The sequence below is a fragment of the Bombina bombina genome, chromosome 1, assembly GCF_027579735.1.
Source record: "Bombina bombina isolate aBomBom1 chromosome 1, aBomBom1.pri, whole genome shotgun sequence".
Taxonomy (NCBI): domain Eukaryota; kingdom Metazoa; phylum Chordata; class Amphibia; order Anura; family Bombinatoridae; genus Bombina; species Bombina bombina.
Window position 1 is genome coordinate 598,139,455 of NC_069499.1, and position 24,411 is coordinate 598,163,865.

Genomic DNA, 24,411 nt, shown 5'->3' on the forward strand with positions numbered 1-24,411 from the left:
TCTTCTGCTTATTATTTGATTTAAATTTTGTTTTGGGTGTGGATTATTTTCAGCGGAATTGGCTGTCTTTATTTTATCCCTCCCTCTCTAGTGACTCTTGCGTGGAAGATCCACATCTTGGGTAGTCATTATCCCATACGCCACTAGCTCATGGACTCTTGCTAATTACATGAAAGAAAACATAATTTATGTAAAACTTACCTGATAAATTCATTTCTTTCATATTAGCAAGAGTCCATGAGGCCCACCCTTTTTTTGTGGTGGTTTTGATTATTTTGTATAAAGCACAATTATTTCAATTCCTTATTTTTTATGCTTTCGCACTTTTTTCTTATCACCCCACTTCTTGGCTATGCGTTAAACTGATTTGTGGGTGTGGTGAGGGGTGTATTTGTAGGCATTTTGAGGTTTGGAAAACTTTGCCCCTCCTGGTAGGAATGTATATCCCATACGTCACTAGCTTATGGACTCTTGCTAATATGAAAGAAATGAATTTATCAGGTAAGTTTTACATAAATTATGTTTTTGGCCCACAAAGCTACAGGGGGAAACTCACAGCCTTCATCGATTGTGTGAAAGTATCGTAAGAGGTAGGGAGTCAAAAGGTCTTTAAAAGTAATATAGTATTCATTACCAAAACCATCCGATCCTGGTGCCTTCCCCCCTTAAGAGATTTGAATGCTCTTAGAATCTCTGATGCTTTGAATGGAGCGTCTAAGTCATCTTTTTATTCTGGAGTGATTTTGGGAAGCTCTAGCTGGGATAAATAATATTTTATGGCACTATCTTAGGGGGTTTATTGTTTTGGCTCAGATTGTATAAGGATTCATTGTATTGTCTGAACTTTTCTGCTATATCTGTGGATGTAAAGCAGTCCTTGCCATTATTCTCTTTTATATGTGTGATATATCTACTGAGTGTCTTTCTCTTAAGCTGTCTAGCTAGAACTTTTCTTGAGGTATAGGGCATTTCTTTTGGCTTCCTTGCCCAAGTAACAATTAAGTTGTTGCCTCTTGTGTTCTAAGCTATCTAACAGGGATTGATCCTTAGGGAAGGCCTTTTGGATTTCTTGTAATTTGGTTAAGTCTGTCATTAGGGAAGATAAGTAAACTTGGTTTTGTTTTATTTTAGCAGCTTTCAGGGCTATTAATTCTCCTCTTAAGAAGCACTTATGTGCATTCAACAAATGTTGAGGGTTGATGTTGGGAGTATCATTTAATTTAAAATATTCTTCTAGTTTGCTGGTGGCTTGGATTCTGATCATGGGGTCTTTTAGCAGGGTTTCATCTAGTCTCCAGGTGCATTGTGAAGACGAGTGTGGCTGGAAATTTAGTGTACAACTAATCATGGCATGGTCTGACCACGTTATAGGATGAATATCTGTATGTAGTACCTGTGCTAGACTGGTAATTTCAATCAATATGTAATCTATCCTAGAGTAATGTTTATGTGGGTAGGAATAAAAAGTATAATCCCTGATGTTTGGATGATCCAATCGCCATGCATCATGAACTGCTAAGGAGGAGAGATGTGCTTTAACTGTTTGAAGGACTTTACTAGGGGTCGATGATGTCCCTGTAGAACAATCCAGGGATGGATCTAAAGCTATATTAAAATCACCACCAATAAGTAGACTACCCCGGATTGTGTCTAAAATTATTTTGCAAATATGTTGGAAGAATCGAGGTGAGTCTAAGCTGGGTGCGTAAATATTAACTATAGCAATACATTTATGATGGAAAGTTCCTGTGAGAATCAAATATCTTCCTTCCCTATCTCTGATAACTGAGTTAATTCTAAGAGGGGTGTTTTTATTAATCATAATACCTACACCGTTATGTTTGGTAGAGTTTGAGGAAAAATAAGTAGGGCCGAACTTCTGAAAGGAAGATCTAGGTTCATGACCTCTTTTAAAGTGGGTCTCTTGAAGCATAACCACATCACAGCGGAGTCTTTTATAATCTCTAATTGCCATAGACCTTTTCTGTGGAATGTTGAGACCCTTAACGTTATGTGACAAGATTTTAAGATTATTATTTTCTAACATCGTCTTGGAGTTTTAAGGTGTAGCTTATTTCAAGTAACTTGGAGTGATAAAAGACAAAACCTCTAGCACTTGGGATAGTATCATATAGGAACATTTGAGACAACTTAAACACATTCAAAAAGACATTAACAAAAGGAAATAAACTATGATAAACATTCTTAAGTCTAAGTGTAACTTTAAAACTGTACACCATAATGGGGGGTGCCGTATCTATGCTTTAGTTAGATATACTTAAATTATATTAAGGGCTAGTGGAAGGTTTGCTTATGAAGGAGACTATTTCAAGTCACCCAACCAAAACTTGCGCATCTCCTCAAAGATAAGAGAGAAGCCCAAGAGACCCAACATATCATATTGGTGTGAGGCTTAAACCTGAGATGGTAACATTTGACAGAAAAAGAGTGGTGAAAGAACCTTCATGACAATATATAGGCCAGACTAGACATTATATTCACTATAATATTTTTCACAAATGTCTTACCCAACCTTCAGGTCAAAATGTCCCCTCGCGGAGGACCATGGTAGATCAGTAAAATATGATACAAATTAAATCATTGAAATAACATTAAGGTCTCTAAGGGTTTTAGAGAGGTCAGTTTACAAGGCTATTGGTGGAGTAGGATCTGATTTCCGTCTCTTAGGTTGTGACCTAATCCACTGAGGGCGTTGTTCTCTGGGAGGGTCCTGGTTACTGTCCTTTGGTTGAGGAGGTGCGTTCAATACATTATCCTCCGGAGGGACAATATTAATATTTAGTTTCTTAGAGAAAGTGTCCAAGTCCTGGAAGTTCTTGTAAATGGCTTGAGTGCCATTATGGGTGGCTACTAAGCTGAATGGGAAACGCCATCTATAGCGAATGTTATTGTCTTGAAGAGTCTTAGTGATAAATCTCACCTCCTTTCTTCTTTGAATAGTCTGAGAGCATAAGTCCTGGTAGATTTGTAGGGAGTGATCCCTGAATGTGATTTCTCTTCTGGTCCTTGCTGCATGCCACAGTTCTTCCTTAGTTGTATGTCATAAGAATTTTATAATCACATCTCTTGGGGATGCCGGTGGTTTAGAGGGTGGTCTGAGTGCTCTATGAATTCGTTCAATATCTTCAGGCTGAAGTGTGGGCGATCTTGGGAGTAGAAAAGCAAACAATTCTTTTAGATATGATTTTAGTTGATCCTGTTGGACCTCTTCCGGGACACCTCTTATTCTGAGGTTGTTGCGTCTACCTCGATTATCCAAGTCCTCTAGCTTTTCCTGTACACTTTGAACTATAGAGTCTTGTATTGATAATTGAGTTGTGTTAGAGCTGACTAAATTGTTGAGAGCTTCCTGTCCCTCTTCAAGATATTCAATTCGAGAGCCCATGTCTGTTAGGTCTTTTTTCAGATCTCTCATTTCCTCTTTTATAAAAGACTTTAATGATGCAAGGTCAGATTTAGAGGGAAGATCAGCAATCTGTGAATGTAATAACTTTAGTGTATGATGATGTGTAGCTGGAGATTCCATCTGAGAGTCAGAAGGAAGTTTATCTTTAAGTTGAGATAATTCAGAGGTTGCTACCTCTGAAGAGTGAAAAAAAGCAGTCACTGAAGGTGTATTAGAGTTTATTTTAGCTGGTTTATCCATTTTTGAGCCCTTGCGTTGCGACATTGCAATATAACAAAAACACACAAAGGAAAACCCTCAATCTTTAACAAACTTCGATATTATTAAGTTCTGGGTCACTTCCATGTATCCAACCTTTATGCAGAAAAATGCAAAACTTAACGGCTGAGATGTATTAGGACATAGATAATTGCGTGTAAATGGTACTTAGAATATTTACTGTGTTTCACCTTCAAATGAAGTATGATTTATCTGGGCATAATCCTTTATATCAAAATGCCATATTTCACTGATCCAACTCCTGTCTCAAAGTGTGTAGATGGGCCCAGAAAAGTCCAGTTATTTATTTATTTACAGGAGCCTGGTACTGTATAAGCCTCCCCTTCTCAAGATCTCGGCTTATAGATTGTAAAGCACTCCCAAGAAATCTAAGCCTAGGATGTAAGGTATGTCCTGAATAGTATAGTCTATTATATTTTAGGCAGAGTAACTCACCCCCATGTAGGCCACAATGTAGCGTGGCACAGCAATCTATCAGACCACTCAAATCCAGCTCCTGTCAGAAACGGCACCAACAATATCTGTGGGGACAGTAAGTATAGCCTCTAAGTGCTTGAGCTGATCGGGTAGTCACTCAGTGCGAACGTCTTTTTTATGTGTCTGGAAGGCCTCCTCTCTGCGTTGCAATCCAAGATGGCGACCGCACCCACAGCTAAATCTAACAGGAACTGCAGCGCAAAGCTTTCTATGGGTCCGTAGTGAACTAAATCCAGTTCCGTTATAAGCCCTTATTATTAACTGAAGAGATACATTCGGTATGGGACCTCCACTAATCCCTTATATGTAGTTAGAGCTACGAAAGCTACGGAGCTCAGCTAGAACACAGCCATGTCCCAGCACGGCTTGGCTCCGCCCCCCTCGAACAAAATCATTTTTTTACTTGCATTTTTCTGCAGCTAAGGGAAGTGGCTGCTAGATCTTGTTCCTTTAAAAACGGCTCCATTGCTCAGGTCTGGATATACACTGATTAATTTCAGCCTGCCTGTGTTTAATCACACAACAGACTGTATCATCATCAAACTAAGTTTAATGAACAAAAACGTTTTTTACTTGCCTTTTTCTGCATACAGTTCTCTGCATTGACTCTGCAGCTAAGGGAAGTGGCTGCTAGATCTTGTTCCTTTGAAAGCTGATCCATTGATCATGTCTGGCTTGCTTTTCTTTGCGTGTGTTTGCTGCAACACAAGCGGACAGCTCCACCTACTGGCTTTTTTAATGTATGCATGTGCTAATACTTTCAATAGCAGTCAATGCTTTTCAATAGCATAAAAAAGGGTGTTATTCTGAAACGGCGCAAATTGAACCGTCGTAAACCGAGGGCCACATATATCTTGCATACTGTCATGGGCAGAAGTAAATCTTTGTTCGATTTCAGCCATCCACATCCCAGGGGGGGACAACTGGAAAGCGGACTACTTGAACTGCCAAACTTTCCATCCAGGGGAATAGTCTCTCAATCAGGAGATATTCAATTAATTTATAGTTCCTTGGAGCCGGATATAAATTTGATGGTGCCTCGACTCAATCACAAACTACCACGATATAGTTCCAGAGCAAAGAATCCTCAGGCTGAGTTAACAGATGCATTGACAGCCCCATGGCATTATCATCTTTCCTCCAGTAATACATCTTCCCAGAGTGGTTGATTGTCTCACACAGTAGATAATATTGGTAGCTCCAGGATGGCCCGACGGACGTGGAATGCAGACCAGGTCAGGATGTCTACTGCTCCTTCATGGCGTCTTCCCCTACATTTGGACCTGCTTGTGCAAGGTCCAGTCTTTTATCAAAATCTTCAGTCTCTCAACTTGACTGCATGGAGATTGAATGCTTGAATTTAGTTTAGAGAGGGTTTTCTGAGTCTGTAATTGATACTTATGATGCTCATAAGGCTGTTACTAGACTGATCTCTGGAAAGTATATCTTTTTTCTGGTGTTCGAAACATGTTTTTTCCTAGCATTCAGTAAGAATTCCACTGATTTTACATTTTCTTCAGGAGGGTCTAGACAAAAGCTTGTCAGCCAGTTCCCTTAAAAGGACATTAAACACTTTTTTAGATGGAAACTTAAAATGATAAATAGTGTATATATATATATATATATATATATATATATATATATATATATATATATATATATATATATGTATATGTGTATGTGTATATATATATATATATATATATATATATATATAAACTCTACAATAAACATTATTTATTTTGTCCCCTTTTCCTGTAATTCCATTCTGAAATTGTGATCTTTTCAGTTCCTGTTAGAAATGAAAGTGCAGAACACTGTTATATTCCACATAGCCATTGGCTGCACACTCTAGTGACCTATTTAAAACTGTCCCTAATTGGTCACAGCAGAGAAAGTAACCTAAGTTACAACATGGCAGCTCACATTGTTTTATAGACATTTAAACTTTACACTTATATTGTCACTATTTAAACAACTAATGAAACTTAAAAAAAAAAATACATCTGAAAGTTATTTTCAGACTAATCTTTTCTTTGAATGTATAATTCTATGTAGCATTTATTTAGTGCTTAATGTCCCTTTAAGGGTCAGATGTCTGCCCTTTCAATTTTGTTACATATACAATTAGCATGTTTACCTGATATTCAATCCTTTGTTCAGGCTCTTGTTTGGATTAGACCGGTTGTTAAGCCAATTTCTTCTTCTTGGAATGGTAATTTGTTTTTCAGAGTTACAATTTCCTCCATTTCAGCCAATGCACTTTTTGTATATTAAAATATCTTGAAGGTTTGGTTTCTTTAGTAATTTCTTAATCTAAAAGAGTTTCAGAATTATCTTATCTCTCTACTGGACCACAGTACTTGTTCTTTCATCAAGGCAAAGCGGTTTTGCACACCGTGTCTGGGTTTTTGCCAAAGGTTGTTTCAGTTAAGAACATTAATAACAAAATTATTGTTCCTTCTCTCTGTCAAAATCCAGTGTCTTCAAAAGAGAGACTGTTGCATAATTTGGTTGTTGTAAGAGCTTTGAAATTCTATTTGCAGGCTACTAAGGAATTTAGTCAAACTTCAAGTTGTTTATTTGTTCTGTATTCTGGTAAACAGAAAGGTCAGAAGGCTACTTCAGTTTCCTTATCTTTTTGGTTGAGGAGTTTAATCCGTATGGCTAATTTGGAGGCGGGTCAACAACTTTCTACTCAAATTACTGCTCATTCTACTTGTTTAGTTTCAACTTCTTGGGCTTTTAAAAATTAGGCTTGTGTAGAACAGATATGCAAGGCTGCTACTTGGTCATCCCTGCATATTTTCACCAAATTCTATCATTTTGATTTTTTGCCTCGGCAGCTTTTGGCTGAAAGGTTCTTCAGACGGTAGTTCCTGATAATTGAGGGCCTGCCTTTTTAAAAAAAATATATTTTTTTTATCCCACACATGTTTTCGTGGACTCCACAGCTTGGGTATTGGTTCCCAAGAGTAAGGATTGTGAACTCTCACTATCATTAGAAAGAAAACACAATTGATTTTTATCTGATAAATTAATTTCTTTATTTGTAGTGAGAGTCCATGCCCCACTCAGAATATTTTTTTATTTTTTGTGGTGGCGGCAGTTCCATTATGCATCTCTGTATCCTATTGTCTCTTACTTCTTCCTATCCTTGGCTATATACAATACTGGGAGGGAAGGGAAAGTAGGAGGGATACTTGAAACTCTGGTGTAGGGTGTCTTGGCCTCCTACTGGTGGCCAGGTGTTTTAATTTATCAGTTGTAATAAAGATGCGCTATAACTTACTTTTTAATGTAGATATGAAATTCAAATTTCCCGAGCTCCGCCACCAACTTCAAACATCAATTTTTCTGTGAGCTAGCAGCTTGAACTGTTCTCAAATCAGTGCTCTCCCCTTTGGGTTTCTTTTGTTGTAGCTAAAGCACTGATTGGAGAACAATTCAAATTGTTAGCTCACAGAAAAAATTACTTTTGAAGTGGGCAGCGGAGCGCAGGGTATTTGCATTTCATATCTATGTTAAAAAGTAAGTTATAGTGCAACTTCATTATAACTGATTAATAAAACTCCATCTAAAATATCACTAACATTCCAAACCTATTTTTATAAAGGGGAGAGTTTACCATCACTTAACATCATGTTATGTGGAAGATTGCAATAGCCATTGTCACTACTATCCAATTATTTCACAGATAGTACCACTTTCAAAGATGCTGTGCAAACACTGATCACATGGATGGAGCGTGGGGAGGTGAACAGACAGAGTGCCAACAGCTTCTACGGCATGATTCAGTCAATGAGCAGCAGTGTGCGTCGTCTACAGAACGAAACACAAGAACACAAGAGACGCCTGGAGGAGGCTAAAGAGGAGTTCAAATGTGGCCTTAACACTATCTTACAACAGTGTGAGTTGCTATGTTGAAAAATGTTTTTGTATATATATATATATATATATATATATGTCTGACACAAGAATCTCTTAGGGATACGTGTATCTTACACAAGTAGGGGTATATGACTAGAATATGTTTGTTTAAGATGTACCTATTAGAATGTGATTTAAAAGCACAAGAGATATGTTCCTGATACGACAGGCACATAACTGCTTTACGTCTGATGCATTTTATAGAGTGATCCAGTTTGTGCATGAAGACAGGCGGTGCTTGAACAATAACTCATATTTACATTTCACTCTTTCTTATCTTACATATTTATTTCTTTGCCCTCACATGGAGTACCTTCTTAAATACTCATTTAGGTTTGGGTTTTTTTTTGTTCTTTATTTTATTTAGACAATATTTTTTGTTTATTTTATTTATTTATTCTGGGAAAAGTTTTTACATTTGTCTATCAATAAAGCCTTTATTTTGTTTTTCATTACCTTAAAAATCAATAATAAACAATGTAACCCTTTTTCATCCAAAATTATTACTTGAACATGTTTAAAAAGTTCTATCATGTATATTAATTGCACTTAATAGATAATCTCCATTTCTTTCATGTAATTAGCAAGAGTCCATGAACTAGTGACGTATGGGATATACATTCCTACCAGGAGGGGCAAAGTTTCCCAAACCTCAAAATGCCTATAAATACACCCCTCACCACACCCACAATTCAGTTTTACAAACTTTGCCTCCCGTGGAGGTGGTGAAGTAAGTTTGTGCTAGATTCTTCGTTGATATGCGCTTCGCAGCAGGCTGGAGCCCAGTTTTCCTCTCAGAGTGCAGTGAATGTCAGAGGGATGTGAAGAGAGTATTGCCTATTTGAATTCAATGGTCTCCTTCTACGGGATCTATTTAATAGGTTCTCTGTTATCGGTCGTAGAGATTCATCTCTTACCTCCCTTTTCAGATCGACGATATACTCTTATATACCATGACCTCTACTGATTCTCGTTTCAGTACTGGTTTGGCTTTCTACTATATGTAGATGAGTGTCCTGGGGTAAGTAAGTCTTATTTTTTGTGACACTCTAAGCTATGGTTGGGCACTTTATATGTAAAGTTCTAAATATATGTCTTTAAACTTATATTTGCCTTGATTCAGGATGATCAATATTCCTTATTTCAGACAGTCAGTTTCATTATTTGGGTTAATGCATATGAATATTCAATTTTTTTCTTACCTTACAAAATTGTTTTCAAATTGATTTTTTTCCCTGTGGGCTGTTAGGCTCGCGGGGGCTGAAAATGCTTCAATTTATTGCGTCATTCTTGGTGCAGATTTTTTTGGCGCAAAAAATTTCTGTTGTCATTTCCGGCGTCATTCTTGACGCCGGAAGTTGTTCGTGATTATGTAATTTTTTTGACGTTTTGCGCCAAAAATGTCGGCGTTCCGGATGTGGCGTCATTCTTGGCGCCGAAATATTTTGGGCGCCAAAAAATTTTGGGCTCCAATAATGTGGGCGTCTTTTTTGGCGCTAAAAAATGTGGGCGTCATTTTTGTCTCCACCTTTTTTTCCACATTATTTCAGTCTCATTTTTCATTGCTTCTGGTTGCTAGAGGCTTGTTCATTGGCATTCTTTCCCATTCCTGAAACTGTCATTTAAGGAATTTGATAATTTTGCTTTATATGTTGTTTTTTCTATTACATATTGCAAGATTTCTCAGATTGACCCTGGATCAGAATCTACTTCTGGAAAGACGCTGCCTGATGCTGGTTCTACCAAAGTTAAGTGTATTTGTTGTAAACTTTTGGTAACTGTTCCTCTGGCTGTAGTTTGTGATGAATGTCATGATAAATTTGCTAATGCAGATAGTATTTCCATTTGTAATATACCATTACCTGTTGCTGTTCCCTCAACATCTAATACTCAGGATGTTCCGGTTAATATAAGAGAATTTGTTTCTAAATCTATTAGGAAGGCTATGTCTGTTATTCCTCCTTCCAATAAACGTAAAAGGTCTTTTAAAACTTCTCATTTTTCAGATGAAATTTTAAATGACCGTCATAATTCTGATTTGTCTGTTTCTGATGAGGATTTTTCTGGTTCAGAGGATTCTGTCTCAGATATTGACACTGATAAATCTTCATATTTATTTAAGATGGAATTAAATACTTAAAGAAGTTTTAATCGCTTTAGAAATGGAGGATTCTAGTCCTCTTGATACTAAATCTACTAAGCGTTTAAATTCGGTTTTTAAACCTCCTATGGTTATTCCAGAAGTTTTTCCTGTCCCTGATGCTATTTCTGAAGTAATTTCTAGGGAATGGAATAATATGGGTACTTCATTTACTCCTTCTCAAAGGTTTAAGAAATTGTATCCTGTGCCATCTGATAGATTAGAGTTTTGGGACAAAATCCCTAAAGTTGATGGGGCTATCTCTACTCTTGCTAAACGTACTACTATTCCTACGGCAGATAGTACTTCCTTTAAGGATCCTTTAGATAGGAAGATTGAATCCTTTCTGAGGAAAGCTTATTTATGTTCAGGTAATCTTCTTAGGCCTGCTATTTCTTTGGCTGATCTTGCTGCCGCTTCCACTTTTTGGTTGGAGGCTTTAGCACAACAAGTATCAGACCATAATACTCATAGCATTGTTAAACTTCTTCAACATGCTAATAATTTTATTTGTGATGCCATCTTTGATATCATTAGAGTTGATGTCAGGTATATGTCTTTAGCTATTTTAGCTAGAAGAGCTTTATGGCTTAAAACTTGGAATGCAGATATGTCTTCCAAATCAACTTTGCTTGCTCTTTCTTTCCAAGGTAATAAATTATTTGGTTCCCAGTTGGATTCTATTATTTCAACTGTTACTGGGGGTAAAGGAACATTTTTGCCTCAGGACAAAAAATCTAAAGGTAAATACAGGGCTGCTAATCGTTTTCGTTCCTTTCATCAGAATAAGGAACAGAAGCCTGACCCTTCCCCTAAAGGAACGGTTTCTGTCTGGAAACCTTCTCCAATCTGGAATAAAACCAAGCCTTTTAGAAAGTCAAAACCAGCTCCCAAGTCCACATGAAGGTGCGGCCCTCATTCCAGCTCAGCTGGTAGGGGGCAGGTTACGATTTTTCAAAGACATTTGGATCAATTCAATTCACAGTCTTTGGATTCAGAACATTGTTTCTCAAGGGTACAGAATAGGTTTCAAGGTAAGGCCACCTGCGAAGAGATTTTTTCTCTCTCGCATTCCAATAACCCAGTGAAAGCTCAGGCATTTCTGAAATGTGTTTCAGATCTAGAGTCAGCCGAGGTAATTGTGCCTGTTCCAGTTCTGGAACAGGGTCTGGGATTTTACTCAAATCTATTCATTGTACCAAAGAAGGAGAATTCCTTCAGACCAGTTCTGGATCTAAAGATATTGAATCGTTATGTAAGGATACTAATATTACATGGTTGGAGGATCAATTTACCAAAGAGTTTGTTGATTCCTCAGACAAAGGTAACCTTTTTGGGTTTTCAAATAGATTCAGTGTCCATGACCTTGTCTCTAACAGAAAAGAGACGTCTGAAATTGGTTTCAGCCTGTCGAATCCTTCAGTCTCTATCATTCCCTTCGGTAGCTTTGTGCATGGAAATTCTAGCTCTCATGACTGCTGCATCGGACGCGATCCCCTTTGATCGTTTTCACATGCAACCTCTTCAGCTTTGTATGCTGAACCAATGGTGCAGGGATTATACAAAGATATCACAATAATATCCTTAAATCCCAATGTACTACACTCTCTGACGTGGTGGATAGATCACCATCGTTTAGTTCAAGGGGCTTCCTTTGTTCGCCCAACCTGGACTGTGATCTCAACAGATGCGAGTCTGTCAGGTTGGGGAGCTGTATGGGGATCTCTGACAGCGCAGGGGGTTTGGGAATCTCAGGAGGCGAGATTACCAATCAACATTTTGGAACTCCGTGTGATTTTCAGAGCTCTTCAGTCCTGGCCTCTTCTGAAGAGAGAATCGTTTATTTGCTTTCAGACAGACAATGTCACAACCGTGGCTTATGTCGATCATCAAGGTGGGACTCACAGTCCTCAGGCTATGAAAGAAGTATCTCGGATACTTGTATGGGCGGAATCCAGCACTTGTCTAATTTCTGCGGTTCACATCCCAGGTGTAGACAATTGGGAAGCGGATTATCTCAGTCGCCAGACGTTACATCCGGGCGAATGGTCCCTTCACCCAGAGGTATTTCTTCAGATTGTTCAAATCTGTGGTCTTCCAGAAATAGATCTGATGGCCTCTCATCTAAACAAGAAACTTCCCAGGTATCTGTCCAGATCCAGGGACCCTCAGGCGGAGGCAGTGGATGCGTTGTCGCTTCCTTGGAATTATCATCCTGCCTATATCTTTCCGCCTCTAGTTCTTCTTCCAAAAGTGATTTCCAAAATTCTAATGGAACGTTCCTTTGTGCTGCTGGTGGCTCCAGCATGGCCTCACAGGTTTTGGTATGCGGATCTCATTCGGATGGCCAGTTGCCAACCTTGGACTCTTCCGTTAAGACCAGACCTTCTATCTCAAGGCCCTTTTTTCCATCAGGATCTCAAATCATTAAATTTGAAGGTATGGAAATTGAACGCTTGATTCTTAGTCATAGAGGTTTCTCTGACTCAGTAATTAATACTATGTTACAGGCTCGTAAATCTGTGTCTAGGAAGATTTATTATCGAGTCTGGAAGACTTACATTTCTTGGTGTTCTTCTCATAAATTCTCCTGGCATTCGTTCAGAATTCCTAGAATTTTACAGTTTCTTCAGGATGGTTTGGATAAAGGTTTGTCTGCAAGTTCCTTGAAAGGACAAATCTCTGCTCTTTCTGTTTTTTCACAGAAAGATTGCTATTCTTCCTGATATTCATTGTTTTGTACAGGCTTTGGTTTGTATCAAACCTGTCATTAAGTCAATTTCTCCTCCTTGGAGTGTTAATTTGGTTCTGAGGGCTTTACAAGCTCCTCCGTTTGAACCTATGCATTCTCTGGACATTAAATTACTTTCTTGGAAAGTTCTGTTCCTTTTGGCCATCTCTTCTGCTAGAAGAGTTTCTGAGTTATCTGCTCTTTCTTGTGAATCTCCTTTTCTGATTTTTCATCAGGATAAGGCAGTGTTGCGAACTTCATTTAAATTTTTACCTAAGGTTGTGAATTCTAACAACATTAGTAGAAAGATTGTTGTTCCTTCATTATGTCCTAATCCTAAGAATTCAAAGGAGAGATCTTTACATTCTTTGGATGTAGTAAGAGCTTTGAAATATTATGTTGAAGCTACTAAGGATTTTAGAAAGACTTCTAGTCTATTTGTTATCTTTTCTGGGTCCAGAAAAGGTCAGAAGGCCTCTGCCATTTCTTTGGCGTCTTGGTTGAAGTCTTTGATTCATCATGCTTATGTTGAGTCGGGTAATTCCCCGCCTCAAAGAATTACGGCTCATTCTACTAGGTCAGTTTCTACTTCCTGGGCGTTTAGGAATGAAGCTTCTGTTGATCAGATTTGCAAAGCAGCAACTTGGTCTTCTTTGCATACTTTTACTAAATTCTACCATTTTGATGTGTTTTTCTTCTTCTGAAGCAGTTTTTGGTAGAAAAGTACTTCAGGCAGCTGTTTCAGTTTGATTCTTCTGCTTATAATTTCATTATTTTGAGATTAAAAACTTTTGTTTTGGGTTGTGGATTATTATTATTTTTTCAGCGGAATTGGCTGTCTTTATTTTATCCCTCCCTCTCTAGTGACTCTTGCGTGGAAGTTCCACATCTTGGATATTCATTATCCCATACGTCACTAGCTCATGGACTCTTGCTAATTACATGAAAGAAAACATAATTTATGTAAGAACTTACCTGATAAATTCATTTCTTTCATATTAGCAAGAGTCCATGAGGCCCACCCTTTTTTGTGGTGGTTATGATTTTTTTGTATAAAGCACAATTATTCCAATTCCTTATTTTTGATGCTTTCGCTCCTTTCTTATCACCCTACTTCTTGGCTATTCGTTAAACTGAATTGTGGGTGTGGTGAGGGGTGTATTTATAGGCATTTTGAGGTTTGGGAAACTTTGCCCCTCCTGGTAGGAATGTATATCCCATACGTCACTAGCTCATGGACTTTTGCTAATATGAAAGAAATGAATTTATCAGGTAAGTTCTTACATAAATTATGTTTTTACACACACCCTACCCCAGCTTTTTGTTTTCCCTCTACACCCACCAACAATTCTGGTGATGTGTCTCTCAAAGACTCCATTTTTGTGTTTTCAGTTGTTCAGATTCTATGTGTATTCCACGCAGCATCCAAACAAAGAGTGCGGGACCATTTTAGCAAAGCACAACGTAAGAACTTAAACACATGGAGGGAGCAGGCACAGGTAAGATTTAGCACTATAGTTATACCTTTTGCTGAGCAGCATGACACAGGGGGACACTGCATTTTGGGACGCAGCTTAGTGACACATCACAAACGTATGGAGCTAAGTGGTATGTAGCTGGGGAATAGAGACAAATTTCTCTCTTTGTAATGTGCACAACTTCCTAGTGGTGTCTTCTAGAAACACCTTCACTGCTGGTTAACGTGAAACTTTTTTAAGTACATTTTTGGCTTACAGTCTGTGTTTTGTACACTTGGCTGCTTAATACAGCAAATTAGAAACTGGCCACGTATAGTCTCTTTTTCAGTAGATAAATGTGCATAGACTAAGTATAGCTGTTTGCAACATTTCCATACATACTGTAGAAAGCATGAGGGTAAGTAATTAACATAGGCATATAGACCCTGTTGGTGTCAATATAGGGAATATGTATAGTGATAAATGCCTCAATATATTAAAACAAATCTGAGTGCCTTGTATCTAGAAATACATAATATACAATATATAAAATGATCCCTGTTTTGGGCAGCTGTCTTGCCTGCAAAAATATATCTAGAAAAACACAAAAAATGTAGATAGTGCCAAAGTGAGGTATGTTAAAGGGACAGTCTACTCCAGAATTTTTATTGTATAAAAAGATAGATAATCCCTTTATTACCCATTCCCCAGTTTTGCATAACCAACACTTATATTAATATACATTTTAACTTTCTGATTAACTTGAATCTAAGCATCTTCTGCCAGCCCCCGATCACATGACATTACCTTGCATCTCGGCCTCTGCAGACTGCCCCCTTATATCAGTGCATTTGACAGACATGCAGTTTAGCCAATCAATGCAGACTCCTAAATAACTCCACGGGAGTGAACACAGTGTTATCTATATGACACACATGAACTAGTACTGTCTAGCTGTGAAAAACTTTCAAACTGCTTTGAGCTAAGTGGCGGTTTTCAACGGTTTTAGAAATCAGTTTGAGCCAACCTAGGTTTAGCTTTTCAAAAAATACCACCAAAGGAACAAAGAAAATTTGATCAAAGTAAATTGCAAAGTTGTTTAAAATTGCATGGCCTATCTGAACCATGAAAGTTTAATTTTGACTAGACTGTCCCTTTAAATATAATATAAAGCTATAATACATATATATATATATATATATATATATATATATATATATATATATATATATATATATATAGTTAAGATAAGATAAGATATCACAGTATAAAACTATAAGTAAAGAAACAATTGAACAGTTTGCTTCTTTATTGATTCATTAGCAGATTTATTAGTGGGACAAACGATTGTAGAAAGACAGTTAAACTGCTTGCCTGGCCAGGTACGTTTAATCCTCATTACGCGTTTCAGGGCTAAACCCCCTTCCTCAGGTGTGTCCGTATTAGCTATCACAACAGTAAAGGACCAAGAGATACCTTTAGAGATGTAATGTTAAATATGTAAATAATTTCAGTGTTTATCTTCCCTATAGGGTAGACTGTATATGGCAATATGCCTATTAATCAGTCATTTACAGGCTGTTTGCACATGCATATGACTGTAGGCAGTTTTTCTTCTTAAATGGAAAGAGTCCACAGCTGCATTCATTACTTTTTGGGAAATAAGAACCTGGCCACCAGGAGGAGGCAAAGACACCTCAGCCAAAGGCTTAAATACTCCTCCCACTCCCCTCATCCCCCAGTCATTCTTTGCCTTTCGTCCCAGGAGGTTGGCAGAGAAGTGTCAGAATTTTTAATTTCTTTCCTAAGTCCACGGAATCATCAATTACTAGTGGGAATATCACTCCTGGCCAGCAGGAGGAGGCAAAGAGCAACACAGCAAAGCTGCTATATATGTCACTTCCCTTACACATAACCCCCAGTCATTCTCTTTGCCTGCAGTGCAAGGAGGAGGTGAAGTTTTGATGTCTGATCTACAATCAAGATTTTCTTTATTTTAAAGCAGAGTAGGTTTGCTCTGATCTTTCTAAAGAGTCTAGCCTTAGCCCATGTCAGTCTCTTCAGTAGGGCAATGGTGGCTTTTAAGCAATTGGGAACTTGTGGGGTACAATCCTCACTGCGTTTTCCCAAAACATTTTGCTGCCCTATTTAGATAGCCTGAGTAAGTTTACTCAGTCTTTCTGTATTTCCACAGGTTTATGTGAGGGATGGTATCCTCTCAAACCAGGTGAGCTGTCCTGCTGCCGGACAGATAAATATTGAGGTAAGTGCCAGTTTTATTTTTCTATGTAGCAGGGAAAAATTTGGCACTTATTCAGCTGAAACGCTGCAGGGGGACGTTTTTTATTATTCCTGTCAGGGTGCAGGTTTTTATGGCAGTTTTTGCAGGCACTGTTAGTGGTGGAGTTATTTATTTTATTGATGGCTCAGTGAGGATCCGTTTTTAGTAACAGATTATGTACTTTTTTGGGGGGGTTTTATTGTTTGTTTTTAAGCCTGTTTTTCCATGAAAGTTGTTTTTAAAATATAAATTAAAAAAAAAATGCTTTTCTTTTACAAAGATATGACGAGTCCACAGATTTCATCCTTACTTGTGGGATATTAACCTCCTGCTAACAGGAAGTGGCAAAGAGCACCACAGCAGAGCTGTATATATAGCTCTTCCCTTCCCTCCCAACCTAGTCATTCTCTTTGCCTGTGTTAGTAATAGAAAGAGGTAAAGTGAGGTGTTATTTTAGATTCTTCAATCAAGACGTTTTTTATTTTAAATGGTACCGGTGAGTACTATTTTCCTCAGGGAGATATGGAAGAAGAAGATTCTGCCCTGAGGTTGATGATCTTAGCAGATGTAACTAAGATCCATGTTGGTTCCCACAGAGCTTCTGAAGGTAGTGCAAGAGAAATATTCAGTGTGGAGAACGGTGTCATGCTACAAGCAGCATTGAGGTATGTTCGGACTTTTATTTCTGAGGAGACTTGGTATATCAGAACTGGCTGACATTTTTTCCCTGCAAGGGAAGGGGTAAGCAGTAGACCTGTACACTGAGGGTGTTACTGAAAATCCTGTGTTTATACATATTGCTTTGACACTGTATTGGGCTGGACACTGGAAGAGGCAGCTTGACATTTTATATTTTATTCAAAGTCAGTAGGGCTGCAGTTTTTATTAAAATATTTTAAGGGCACCACATGGCTTATTTTTCAAACCGCTTCCCATGCGGTTAAACAGACTGTTAGGACGACGTCCATGATGGTCGGGGCCTATTTCGCGCGCTCAGACGCGCAGTTTACTCTGACTGAGAAGGCAGCAGGCATTAGCTCCGGTGGGGCCTAAACTTGTGTTCTGTTCACCGGATCGTTGTCGAGTCATTTTGCAGTACCCTGGGGGCAGGTAGGCTGTGGCGAGGTGCAGGGGTCATTTTTTCTGTTGAGATATATTTTTTGGTTAAAATGTCTCTTAGAGGGTAAATTCACCTTTTACTTATAGGGTGCAATAATTTTTGGGCCAATCGAATCATTATATTTAATTGTGTAGCGTTTTTTAAACGTTTTAGACAGTTTGTGAAAAAATTGTGCGCTTTTCTATTTCTTAAAGGCGCAGTACACATTTTTCTAAAAGTTGTTTTAATCAATAAATGAGGTGATCTACGACTATTGTGGTTATTACTAGTCTGTTCAACATGTCTGACATTGAGGAAACTAATTGTTCTATGTGTTTAGAAGCCATTGGGGAACCCCCTCTTACTTTGTGTACCTCTTGTACTGAAAGGGCCTTACAATGTAAAAAGCATATTTTAGGTAAAGAAAGTGTGCCTAAGGATGATTCTCAGTCTGAAGAGAATCAGGATATGCCATCTAATTCTCCCCAAGTGTCACAACCTTTAATGCCCACACAAGCGACGCCAAGTACCTCAAGTGCGTCTAATTCTTTTACTCTGCAGGATATGGCTGCAGTTATGTCTACTACCCTTACAGAGGTATTATCTAAGTTACCAGTGTTACAGGGTAAACGCAGTAGGTCAGGTATTAATGTGAATACTGAATCCTCTGATGCTTTTTTGGCTATTTCCGATGTACCCTCACAGGGCTCTGAGTTGGGGGTCAAGGGAATTGTTGTCTGAGGGAGAACTTTCAGACCCAGGAAGTATGTTACCTCAGACAGACAGATTCGGACATCATGTCCTTTTAAATTTAAGCTTGAACACCTCCTCGTCTGTTACTTCGGGAGGTTTTAGCGACTCTGGATGATTGTGACCCTATTGTAATACCACCAGAGAAATTGTGTAAAATGGACAAATATCTAGAGGTACCTACTTGCACTGATGTTTTTCTGGTTCCTAAAAGAATTTCGGAAATTATAAAGAAGGAATGGGACAGACCGGGTATACCTTTCTCTCCTCCTCCTAATTTCAAGAAAATGTATCCCATATCAGACACCAATCAGGACTCTTGACAGTCGGTCCCTAAGGTGGAGGGAGCTATTTCTACCCTGGCTAAGCGTACAACTATACCTATTGAAGACAGTTGTGCTTTCAAAGACCCTATGGATAAGAAGTTAGAGGGTCTTCTAAAGAAATTATTTATTCATCAGGGTTTCCTTTTACAACCAACAGCTTGCATTGTTTCAGTTACTACTGCAGCAGCTTTTTGGTTTGATGCTCTAGAAGAGTCTCTGAAGGTTGAGACCCCTTTAGAGGACATTTTAGATAGAATTAGGGCTCTCAAGCTAGCTAATTCTTTTATTACAGATGCCGCCTTCCAAATTGCTAAGTTGGCGGCGAAAAATGCAGGATTTGCCATTTTGGCGCGTAGAGCGTTATGGTTAAAATTGTGGTCTGCTGATGTGTCATCTAAATCAAAGCTCTTAGCTATTCCTTTCAAGGGGAATACCCTATTCGGGCCTGAGTTGAAGGAAATCTATTTCTGACATTACTGGAGGTAAAGGTCACGCTCTACCTCAGGATAAGTCTGTTAAGATGAGGGGTAAACAAAATAATTTTCGTTCCTTTCGAAATTTTAAAGGAGTACCCTCTGCTTCCTCTTCCTCCGCAAAGCAGGAAGGGAATTTTACTCAGGCCAAGTCCGTCTGGAGACCCAACCAGGATTGGAACAAGGGTAAGCAACCCAAGAAGTCTGTTGCTGCTACAAAGACAGAATGAAGGGACGGCCCTGATCCGGGTCCGGATCTAGTAAGGGGCAGACTTCCTTTCTTTACCCAGGCTTGGGTAAGAGATGTTCAGGTCCCCTGGGCACTGGAAATCGTGACCAACGGGTATCAACTGGAATTCAAAAATTTTCTCCCAAGAGGGAGATTTCTCTTTCTCAATTGTCTGTAAACCAGATTAAAAGAGAGGCGTTCTTACATTGTGTAAGAGACCTCTCTACTATGGGAGTAATTCGTCCCGTTCCAAGATTAGAACAGGGACAGGGATTTTACTCAAATCTTTTCGTAGTTCCCAAAAAAGAGGGAACGTTCAGACCTATTTTAGACCTCAAGAGTCTAAACAAGTTTCTCAGAGTTCCATCCTTCAAGATGGAGACCATCCGAACAATTTTACCAATGATCCAGGAGGGTCAATATATGACTACCGTGGACTTGAAGGATGCATACCTTCATATTCCTATCCACAAGGATCATCATCAGTTCCTAAGGTTTGCCTTCCTGGACAAACATTTTCAGTTTGTGGCTCTTCCCATCGGGTTGGCCATAGCACCCAGGATCTTCACAAAGGTTCTAGGGTCCCTTCTGGCGGTTCTCAGGCCGCGGGGCATAGCAGTGGCGCCTTATCTGTATGATATTTTCATTCAGGCGTCAACTTATCATCTGATCATCTGACAAAATCTCATACAGACACAGTGTTGTCATTTCTGATAACTCGCGGATGGAAGGTGAACCTAGGAAAGAGTTCACTAGTTCCACGGACAAGGGTTCTCTTCTTGGGAACTCTGATAGATTCTGTAGACATGAAAATATTTATGACGGAGGTCAGAAAGTCATCAGTGGCTCAGTGTATGGAGGTAATTGGATTAATGGTAGCGGCAATGGACATCATTCCGTTTGCTCGTTTTCATCTCAGACCACTGCAGCTGTGCATGCTTGGACAGTGGAATGGGGACTATGCAAATTTATCGCCTCTGATAAATCTGGATCAAGAGACCAGAGACTCTCTTCTTTGGTGGTTGTCACCGGATCATCTGTCCCAGGGGACATGTTTCTGCAGACCCTCGTGGGTAATAGTGACAACGGACGTCAGCCTTCTGGGCTGGGGTGCAGTCTGGAATTCCCTGAAGGCTCAGGGTGTATGGACTCAGGTAGAATCTTTACTTCCAATCAATATTCTGGAATTGAGAGCAATATTCAATGCGCTTCAGGCATGGCCTCAGTTGGCTTCGGCCAAATTCATCAGATTCCAGTCGGACAACATCATGACTGTGGCTTATATCAATCATCAGGGGGGAACGAGGAGTTCCTTAGCGATGTCGGAAGTATCCAAGATAATTCGATGGGCGGAGGCCCACTCTTGTTATCTGTCATCAATCTACATCCCAGGAGTAGATAACTGGGAAGTGGATTTCTTAAGCCGGCAGGCTTTTCATCCGGGGGAGTGGGAACTCCATCCGGAGGTATTTGCCTCACTGATTCTCTGATGGGGCAGACCGGAATTGGATCTGATGGCATCTCGACAGAATGACAAGCTTCCAAGATACGGATCCAGGTCGAGGAATCCTTAGGCCGAACTGATAGATGCCTTGGCAGTGCCTTGGACGTTCTCTGATGGGGCTTATGTGTTTCCACCGTTTCCTCTCCTTCCCCACGTGATTGCTCGGATCAAACAGGAGAGGGCTTCAGTAATTCTGATCGCGCCTGCGTGGCCACGCAGGACCTGGTATGCAGATCTAGGCGACATGTCCTCTCTGCCACCGTGGAAACTTCCATTGAGACAGGACCTTCTCATTCAGGGTCCTTTCCAACATCCAAATCTAATTTCTCTGCAATTGACTGCATGGAGATTGAACGCTTGATTTTATCTAAGCGGGGATTCTCTGATGCGGTCATTGATACGTTGATTCAGGCTCCTAAGCCTGTCACTAGAAAGATCTATCTATGGCGTAAATATCTTTTTTGGTGTGAATCCAAAGGCTACTCATGGAGTAAGGTTAGGATTCCCAGGATTCTGTCTTTTCTCCAAGAAGGATTGGAGAAAGGGTTATCGGCGAGTTCATTAAAGGGACAAATCTCTGCTTTGTCAATTTTATTACACAAACGTTTGGCAGATGTTCCAGACGTTCAGTCTTTTTGTCAGGCTCTAACCAGAATTAAGCCTGTATTTAGACCAATTGCTCCACCCTGGAGTTTGACTTTAGTTCTTAATGTTCTTCAAGGGGTTCCGTTTGAACCCATGCATTCCATAGATATTAAAGGACCAGTCAACACATTAGATTTGCATAATCAACAAATGCAAGATAACAAGACAATGCAATATCACTTAGTCTGAACTTCAAATGAGTAGTAGATTTTTTTTTTATAACAAATTTCAAAGTTTTGTATATTTCCACTCCCCTTGTACCATGTGATAGCAATTAGCCAATCACAAATGCATATACGTATAGTCTGTGAATTCTTGCACATGCTCAGTAGGATCTGGTGACTCAAAAATTGTATATATAAAAGACTGTGCACATTTTTTTTAATGGAAGTAAATTGGAAAGTTGTTTAAAATTACATGCTGTATCTGAATAATGAAAATTTAATTTAACCTGAGTGTCCCTTTAAGTTGTTATCTTGGAAAGTTTTGTTTTTGGTTGCTATTTCTTCTTCTGACTCGCCTTATCTTATATTTCATTCTGATAAGGTGGTTTTACGTACCAAACCTGGGTTCCTTCCTAAGGTTGTTTCAAATAAGAATATTAATCAGGAAATTGTTGTTGCTTCTTTATGTCCTTATCCTTCTTCGAAGAAGGAGCGTCTGTTGCATAACTTGGACGTGGTCCGTGCCTTGAAGTTTTACTTGCAGGCGACTAAGGATTTCCGTCAATCATCTTCATTATTAATTGTTTTTTCTGGAAAGCGTAGAGGTCAGAAAGCTACGGTTACCTCTCTCTTTCTTTTTGGCTGAAGAGTATCATCCGCCTGGTACATGAGACTGCTAGATAGCAGCCTCCTGAAAGAATTACGGCTCATTCTACTAGGACTGTGGCTTTCTCATGGGCATTTAAAAACTATGCTTCTGTTGAACAGGCTGCGACTTGGTCGTCTCTTCATACTTTTTCCAAATTTTACAAATTTGATGCTTTTGCTTCGTCTGAGGCTGTTTTTGGGAGAAAGGTTCTTCAAGCAGTGGTGCCTTCCGTTTAGGTTCCTGTCTTGTCTCTCCTTTTCATCCGTGTCCTATAGCTTTGGTATTGGTATCCCACAAGTAAGGATGAAATCCGTGGACTCTTCATATCTTTGTAAAAGAAAAGGAAATTTATGCTTACCTGATAAATGTATTTCTCTTGCGATATGACGAGTCCACGGCCCACCCTGTCATTTTTAAGACAGGTATATTTTTATTTTTTATTAAACTTTAGTCACCTCTGCACCTTTTGGCTTTTCCTTTCTCTTCCTAACTTCGGTCGAATGACTGGGTTGGGAGGGAAGGGAGGAGCTATATATACAGCTCTGCTGTGGTGCTCTTTGCCACTCCCTGTTAGCAGGAGGTTAATATCCCACAAGTAAGGATGAAATCCGTGGACTCGTCATATCGTAAAATAAATAAATTTATCAAGTAAGCATAAATTTCCTTTTTTGTCAGCTGTAGGACCGCCCCTTTTAGCGAGGTTCTGATTCTGTGATGTCAGTGGGGTTTTTTGGCGCGTTTTTTGGCGCGTTTTTTCACTTCCTGTAAGAGTTTCAGATGGCTCTGCTGTTTAGAAGGCTTCTTGCTTCTCTGGAAATCCGGATTGTAAACGGGATAGTTTTTTTCCTCTGTTTGCTGTGGGTTGCAGGACAGGTAGGGCACCTCAGTAATTCTGCTTAGGTGTAGAGTGTTGCCTGGGGTATGTTTTCTTTATTTGGTAAATTTAAAGGGAACATTTATTTAAGAACGTTTTTTGTTCTTTATTATATCCTTTGTTAAAAGATTTAAAAAAAAAAAGTTTTTAGTTTTTTTTAATTGCTTCTTTTTGTATTATGGATCAGGAGGCTGTGCAGGATGTTACCTGTAGCTTATGTTTTGATGCCCAGATGGAACCCCCAGTACCTTTTTGTTCATGTATTGAAAGAACTTATAGAAATAGACTTTTTGACCCTGAGCCATCATTAGCTAAGGCGGATGCTGTTCTGGAGCCTCCTGTTTCAGATGTGCCGCGGCTTTCGCCTCAAGCGTCCCAATCCTATTCATCTGCCCTGCGTTTCCTCTCATGTTCCGTCTGGAGTTATTTTGCAAGATATTACTGCCCAGGTATTTTCTGCTGTATCTGAGGGGCTGTCTTTTTTTTTTCTAATGCTGCATTGGAAATTTAAAGAAACAGTAAGTAAGGCTTCTGATCCTGAAGTGGCTAATCAAAGTATTTCCTCTCAGAAGTCTGAGGATGAAGATTCTTCGGGTGCATCTGAGGGTGAAATTTCGGATTCAGGCAGTATAATTCCTTCTTCTGATGCTGAAGTTGTGTGGAAGGCTTGCTCAACTAAGAATTGGTTTAAACATTTATTTTTTCTGTACCTCTGATTCGCAAATGCTATTAAATGTACAGATTGGTTTGAACGTCATGTGTCCAAGGATGTTGCTGTTAAGGCACTGCCACAGCTTTCTCCTTTTATGTCCCAAGCCTATATGGCGTCACATGCATTGCCCTGTGGTTCCTCTCAATCTCCTGCAGGAGTGTATTTGCTTACAGAAGTTGCAAGCTCAGGTATATTCTGTGGTATCTGTGGCTTGTTCTGTTTTCCTTTACTTCAGGGAAAAGGCAAGAGGACATTTTAAGTCTC

The 24,411-nt window shown here is 39.2% G+C and overlaps 1 protein-coding gene across 1 annotated transcript in view; it reads left to right on the forward strand.

Annotated features, from left to right (window-relative positions):
* Positions 1-24,411, forward strand: part of LOC128645715 (ecto-NOX disulfide-thiol exchanger 2) — a 270,444-nt gene that overhangs the window by 121,952 nt on the left and 124,081 nt on the right. Inside the window, exons 8-9 of the mRNA XM_053698920.1 lie at positions 7,881-8,093; positions 14,377-14,483. Of these exons, the coding sequence (XP_053554895.1) occupies positions 7,881-8,093; positions 14,377-14,483 (320 nt within the window). The remainder of the gene's footprint in view (positions 1-7,880; positions 8,094-14,376; positions 14,484-24,411) is intronic.